Source organism: Artemia sp. Qi Xiang Cuo, chromosome 7 (genome assembly GCF_049724085.1).
Source record: "Artemia sp. Qi Xiang Cuo chromosome 7, ASM4972408v1, whole genome shotgun sequence".
Lineage (NCBI taxonomy): Eukaryota > Metazoa > Arthropoda > Branchiopoda > Anostraca > Artemiidae > Artemia > Artemia sp. Qi Xiang Cuo.
Genome location: NC_142800.1, coordinates 12,924,296 through 12,931,354, shown reverse-complemented (window position 1 = coordinate 12,931,354; position 7,059 = coordinate 12,924,296). Strand labels below are relative to the sequence as shown.

General features: G+C 42.3%; 2 protein-coding genes across 2 annotated transcripts; both read right to left on the bottom strand.

Annotated features, from left to right (window-relative positions):
• Window positions 1-3,320: 3,320 nt before the first annotated feature.
• Window positions 3,321-3,842, bottom strand: LOC148949970 (uncharacterized). Its single transcript, XM_089091750.1, has 2 exons — window positions 3,749-3,842; window positions 3,321-3,691 (listed from the first exon to the last, which is right to left on the bottom strand). Exons 1-2 carry the CDS (start codon window positions 3,840-3,842, stop codon window positions 3,321-3,323), a joined length of 465 nt encoding a protein of 154 aa, XP_088947876.1.
• A 54-nt stretch (window positions 3,843-3,896) lies between these two features.
• Window positions 3,897-4,805, bottom strand: LOC148949969 (protein CFDP2-like). Its single transcript, XM_089091749.1, has one exon. The coding sequence runs from the start codon at window positions 4,803-4,805 to the stop codon at window positions 3,897-3,899; it is 909 nt and encodes a 302-aa protein (XP_088947875.1).
• Window positions 4,806-7,059: the final 2,254 nt, after the last annotated feature.

Here is a 7,059-nt window from a genome sequence, read left to right as displayed (position 1 = left end):
TTAAAAAAATAAAACTCAAATAAGACTCTCAAATTTGGAAAGCCTTATTTTCCAAGGGGGGGGTACTCGCTGGGGGGGGGGGTAAACGCCTAGAACCATCCAATAAAGATTTTGAGATAGCTATTCTGTTCAGCGTAGTTAAAAGATCCAGTAACTATGTCTTTGAATATTACAACCCCCCATAGCTCTCATGGCAAGGGTTATTAGCTATGCCCCGGGGGCATATAAGGTTCTTATGAAAAACGAGGTCGTAAAAACATCGGAGAGGACTCATTGGATTGGAAATCAGAAGTTTAATATTCGAAAATGAAAGGAGAACTACAAGCCAACCCCACCCTCCCCCCACACCCCCCTCCATACCCATCATTTCCCAAGATAAAACCAATCAAATTCAGATATAACCATTTTATTAAACATATTTGAAAAGTCTAATAATTATGTCTTTTGGGATGACAACCTCCCCCTCACGGCCCTCAGGGCAAGGGTTATAAGCTATACTAGTTGCGTATTGTTAACATTTAAGATTTTTCTTGAAAGGGTGGTCACATAGACTTCGGAGAAGACTCATTCATCTTAAAATCCAAAATCCATCCTAAATTCATGTTGATGTCCTATAAGAAATTGAAAGGGTCAGCCGGACGGCAGACACGGAGGCTACGACTGCACTTACAAATGCAACTAGCAAATTGCATTCGGGTGGCAAAACAAATCTTGGAATCCTTAATACATCCCAGTGGTTACCACCAAATGTAGGGTGGACATAATGTAAGGAAATCATAGTTAAGACTCCCTCCATTCAATTTTATTTTGCGAAAAGTACTTCCAGGCACAGTCGATGTATCTGTCACTCTTTCCTCGGCAAAAATTCAAGTTCGGAAACAAAAGGTTTTGGGTTCCGTTGTGTTCGTGGCAATTTGGGTTCCTGGCAATTGAAAAATTAAGAGCCAGTGGAAACAACTGCTCGTCCCTTATACAACCTACAACCAAGGACACATTTCCACTGGTCTAGACACCTACACAGATCTTTATTTATAAGCGGTGAAATACCTTCAAAGCTTGCATTAGACTTTGTAAAAAAAAAAAGAGGCGCCAGTGCCGTAGGATCATTAGCAGCCTCCTCACACAAATTTGAACTTTTTATATTATTTGGACAATCTTCATTGCAAAGCAAAATACAATGTATCCTTTGATAAATCCTACAGAACCCTGTGCGAATTGACTATGCAACCCCTGGATTGATATTAACAATTATTCGAAAATACAATAACCGATTCAATTTTTTCAAAAACTCATTGAACTGGTGTATTGGACTTGTCGACCGCTCAAGATATTAGTATTGTACGAGCAGGCACTATACATTTAGAGTGCACCTTTGCCGAGTATTATCCTAATCTCACTAAGTCGAATTCTACGAGACCTGGACCATGAATACCAATCTAATAACCAATGTCTTTAACAGGGATCCATATACGTCCAAGCACAAATCCTTGAACACTAGCCCTGTATCTTTCAAACTAGGAAATGTGTAGAATTTTTCGATCCTCTCGAGCTACCTTAAACATTCTACGGCCTCCGTATCAAGACCTTTATTGAAACCAAAGGAAAATGTATTGTTCAAAACCGGAAGAGTGCAAGATTTGTCGACCAAAATCTGCGGATTCCATGCACTCCACACTCCACACTACTGCAATTTGCACTCCGAAGTCGTGGCTATATCTGAAAGAATTTCTCAGGGGCTGGAGTGGAGGAAGAACACGGACTTACCTCTCTTGAGTGATTTCATTCAAGTCAAACTCAAAACGAGCAAAAATCAACATTAGTAGGGCTGATAACCCTCAATGCCTTCAAAAGACCAGAACATAGTTTGCGCTTTACTGAAAAAAACAAAAACAAAAAACAAATGAACGTGGATTGTCAGTTTAATATAGATATGACTTACTTGACTTACTTAAGGCTCCTGCCGCGTTGGGGGCGGCGTAGAGAGCGTCGCAACTCTGCTCCTCCAGGCTGACCGGTCTGCTGCTATTAGTGGGGCCTCGTCGACAGCAATGCTAGCTATCTCAAGGAATTTGTTGAGGCTATCCTTCCACCTTGTCTGAGGTCTGTTCCTCGGGCGAGACCAGCCATGAGCTTTAGCGTCAAAATCGTAGACTATTTGGGTTGGGGCTGTCGTCGGCATACGCAGGAGGTGTTCAAACCATCTGAGAGTACGGTACGCTATTTGGACGGAGAATGGCACTTGGGAGGTGAGTGCGAGCAACCTTGCGTTGCTTACAAAATCCTCCCATCGAAGTCCCTCAATCCGACGGAGCTGTTTCCTCTGCCAGACGTCTATCATGCTAAGGATTGTTGATTTGAGAGGCCAGGTTTCCGCTGCATAGAGGAGGACCGAGCTTACGAATGCATTATAAATTTCACATCTTCGTATGCCTAGATATATGCGGCATTCTCCAGAGACTGCGGAGCCTTCCAACGATAGACGAGGCTTTTGTAACTTGGCCGCTCGCCTCTTCCATTTCTGAGCTTACTTTAGACAGCACGGGGTAAAGTTAAGTTAAGTCTTTCACAACCTCAACAGGAGCTTCGCGAACAGTTATGCTCTTAGGGGGCGAGACTGGGATTGGGGGCTCAATTGCCATTAGCTTCGTCTTAAGCTAGTTTATTTTCAGCCACACTTTTGCTGCCTCTTCCTGAAGGACTTCCAGAGTGTCAGTCAACTGGTCGATCGAGTCAGCAACTAGACCAATATCATCTGCGAAGTCAGCGTCCGTCAGAAAACGATCTCCAAACTGCAGACCAAAGGGCAGGCGATTTGTTGTTCGTTTCATGACATGGTCTATCACGCAATTGAAAAGTTCTGGGGTGGCGGCACACCCTTGTCGTACACTGGTTTTGATGCCGAATGTCGTGCTCCGTTTGCCGTTGACTTGGACGCAACCAACGGTCTCTTCGTATAGATTTTCAAACAACTTGCAGTATTTGTCTGGTAGACCAGTTGATCGAAGTATCAGCCAGAGCGAGTTACAATCCACCGAGTCAAACGCAGCCTTGAAGTCCACAAAGGCTACATATTCTTTCCTCCAGAATTCCTTCGTCTTCTCAATTAACTTGCACATGGTAAAGGTTTGTTTGACAGTGGATCTCCCGGGCATAAACCCCACCTGCTGGACTCTCCTCTTTCTTCTGAGGATACTCATGCATCTATCCAGCAGGGTCATAGCAAAGAGCCTTCCAGGCACTGAAAGTAGCGTTATGCCACAGTAGTTCGAATAGATGCTCTTGCTCCCCTTTCTCTTCCATAAGGGCAGGATTATACCTGCTCACCAGTCCTTCGGGATCCATTCTGTGCACCAAACCACAGAAAACAGCACGTTAAGCCAAAGTAGCATCGCCAGTCCGGCATACTTCAGGAGCTCAGCAGATCTTCCACATACGCCTGCCGCTTTGTTGCTCTTCAAACGTATTACTGCTGTGTAGATTTCTGATGACGTGAAAGGAGTTTTTGTGTCAATTGTCAGCAGTTCCTGGGGGTTGGCGGCTAGGGTGATGAGTTCTTGGTCAGTCTGCGCTACAGCTTTGGCGTTGAGGAGGCCCGAGAGGTGGTCTTTCCATCGACTGACCTGGGCAGCTTCCTCACTGAGCGGCTGGCCATCCGCAAAGACAACAAATGCAACCGAGGGGGCTTTGTCACCTGTTAGATCACGGAGATGCTTATAGAGACTGCAAACGTCACCTTTCTAGGCCGCACCCTCTAGCTCATGCGCCTTCCTTTCCACAAACATCTTCTTCTCTTGCTGTATCAGTTTGTTGCGGACACCATTAAGGCTTCTATAGGTTGGCATGTCACCGAGTAACCTTGCCTTGCGTCTCTGCTCTATGACGTCAAGCGTATCAGACTAGATCCACGCTTTATTAGCACGCTTTTTCCGTCCAACATTTGCTGTCGCTGATTCCAGGACATTCTTTTTGAACGAGAGCCATGTGTTTTCACAACTTTCAAATGGCAAGAGTGCGTAGAAGCGGTTCGAGACATCAATGGCATATTTCGACCGTATCTTTTGATGGCAGAGGCGAGAGACGTCGATCTTGGCTGGTCTTGGTTCTGAGCGATGAGCTTTGAGCCTTAGTCGCATGTTAGCGACAACGAGGCGATGGTCAGTGTTGCCAATCTCAGCTGCCCTATACGTCCTGCAGTTACTGATCGAAGACCTCCATCTCTGTGACACGATGATGTAGTCGATCATTTTTTTGGTATGGCCGTCGTTGTTGTACCATTTATTTTTGTAGATGTTCTTTCTTGCAAACATGGTATTCGTAATCACAAGGTTGTGCATGCTGCAGAGTTGTAGAAGCCTTAAACCATTGCCATTTAGGGAATCCGGAGTAACTGGTCCAATGACTTGTCGCCATAAGTTGTGGTTGTCGCTCAAAGTTGCATTAAGGTCATCCAGGAGAATGACAATATCGTGCGGGGATATCTTAGACAATTCATTCGTCAGGGAAGAGTAGAAAGTGTCCTTTGTTTCGGTGTCGGCTTCGTTTGTCAGGGCATAACAAACAAGGACCGTCATTTTTCCTTGCTTGTGACTGAGTCGAGCATTAGCGATTCTATCCGAGACGGGAGTGAATGACAGTAGACACTTCTTGGATTTTTCTTCAAGAACTAGTCTGACTCCGTTTCTTCTGGTGGTTGTCCGGCCAGACCGGAGAAGATGGTATCCCTCACCAACGCAATCATTCCCTATCTTGAATAGGTGGATTTCTTTTATCCTAGTAATAGAGGTGTGGAGACTCTTCAGTTCCATCACCAAAAGCGTCTTGGCTCCGGGAAAATTCAATGTCCATACATTCTAGTTGGCAATACGGCGGCGACCTTGGTCAAGGAGATTCAAACACTGGTCATTTCTCGGTCCAGGGGCCAGCAAGGGTTAAGCAAGCAAGGGGCAAGCAGTCAGGGTCGTGATGGGATAAAAGAAGGTTGGTCATCCGAGGCAAATGCTAAGCTATTCGTTGCAATGGGTCTCGGGTGGAGGGTTGCAATCCCAACCGACCCTAGACCTGGATTCTGATTAGAGCCAGGATTTACCTGATACTGAGAATCCTGGGGTGGGCTCCACCCCCTCGTGAGGTTGAGGCCACCCTGATCGGAGTGTTTAGTTAGGGGAAACCCCGTATCCAGAGGTACGTGGTCAGCAGACATGGGGTGCATCATTCCGGACGAGCTCTATTCATATACATATACTGATAATTATTCCTTAAAGTCTTAATATTTGAATTTATTGAAATAAAAAAGAGCGAAAACATTTAAAACACATTTTGTGTTCAGTAAAGCGCAAATTATGTTCTGGTCTTGAGAAGGCATGAAGGTTGTCAGCCATACTAATGTTAATTTTTGCTCGTTTTGAGTTTGAATCGGCTATTTATAGTAATTTCTGTTCATTTTAAGTTTCATTCATTTATTGATAGGGAATTGTGGTAGTTTTAAGCTTGGAAGATTATTTGACTTTATTTCCGCTTATTTTTGGCATAATGGGGCTCTTTAGTTTTCTTTGAATTTTTTTTTATGGAAAAATTTTTCTTAAATTAATGTCTATTCCTTTTTATTGACATAGTCTTTTTTATTATTTTAAATGTATATATATATATATATATATATATATATATATATATATATATATATATATATATATATATATATATATATATATATATATATATATTTCGGTTTTTCAAACAGTTGGTGGTAACGAACTGTAAGTAAGGAGCGACCCGGCTCAATAGTAACCGGAACTGTAAAAAACGGAATTTTGATACCAATAGATATATCAAAAGAATTGTTTTTTTTTATGCTGATTCCAAATATATAAATTTCATTAATTTTAGTCTAACTCATCAAAATTTACAAGTCTGAGAAACTTTTCCTGATTTTAGAAAAAAGGGAGAAACGGCCTCTAAAAATCAAGTGATATCAATGAAAATCACAACATCAGATTCAGCGTATCAGGGAACACCATTGCATAGGTTTCAAGCTCCTATCTGCAAAAATGTGGAATTTTGTATTTTTTTGCCACAAGAAAGATCAGGATGCGTGTTTATTTATTTGTTGTTTTTTTTGTTTGTTTGTTTGTTTTCCCCAGGGGTGATTGTATCGACCCAGTGGTATTAGAATATTGAGAGAGGGATTATTCGAACGGAAATTAAAAGTTCTAGTACCCTTTTTAAGTGACCAAATAAATTGGAGGGCAACTAGGCCCCCTCCCCCGTCCTTTTTTCCAAAAATCTTCCGATCAAAATTTTGAGACACCAATTTTGTTCATCATAGTTGAAAGGCCCAATAACTATGACGTTGGGTATAACATGACCCCCCCCCCCCATACCTCCAGGGGCGAGGTCTTTAAGCTATAAAATTTGCCTAATTTTTGTGCAAAGTATTTGTTATTGGGATGAAGGAATACATTTTTGGGTGGGGGGGACACATTTTCTGCTGGGTTTTTGGGTTTTTCCACGGCGGAATCTTCCATGGAGAGGGAAGTTTCCAGGGAGTGAACTTGTCAGGGGAAATTATACACTGGGGGAATTTGCCAGAATTTTTATACAAAATTCATTTCATATGTCTTGTTTTTTCTGTTCCGTCTCAATTTTGCACGCGGAATGGTTAAGAGTATTTGACTGGGGTAAATTTTCACCGGGATGGAATTGTCCAGAAGATGTTTTTATGGGAAGGGGGTTTCTCCGTGGAGGTGGGGCCAGGTTTCCTGGCACTATTTAAAAAACTATCAGAAATTTAAAAAAAGAGTTTTTTCAACTGAAAGTAAGGAGCAACATTAAAACTTAAAACGAACAGAAATTATTACCTATATAAAGGAGGTCGCCCCTCCTCAACAGCATGCTCTTTACGCTTAAGTTTGAATTTTGTCCCAATTCTTTAATAATGATTCCTGAAACCCAAGGGCTGTTTAATTAGAACAATAAGACGTTTTTTAAAAGTGCTAAAAAACATTAGGGAACTAGATTGAACTAGAACTACACATTTCCAATCGTATGAGCTTCCTCTAAAGC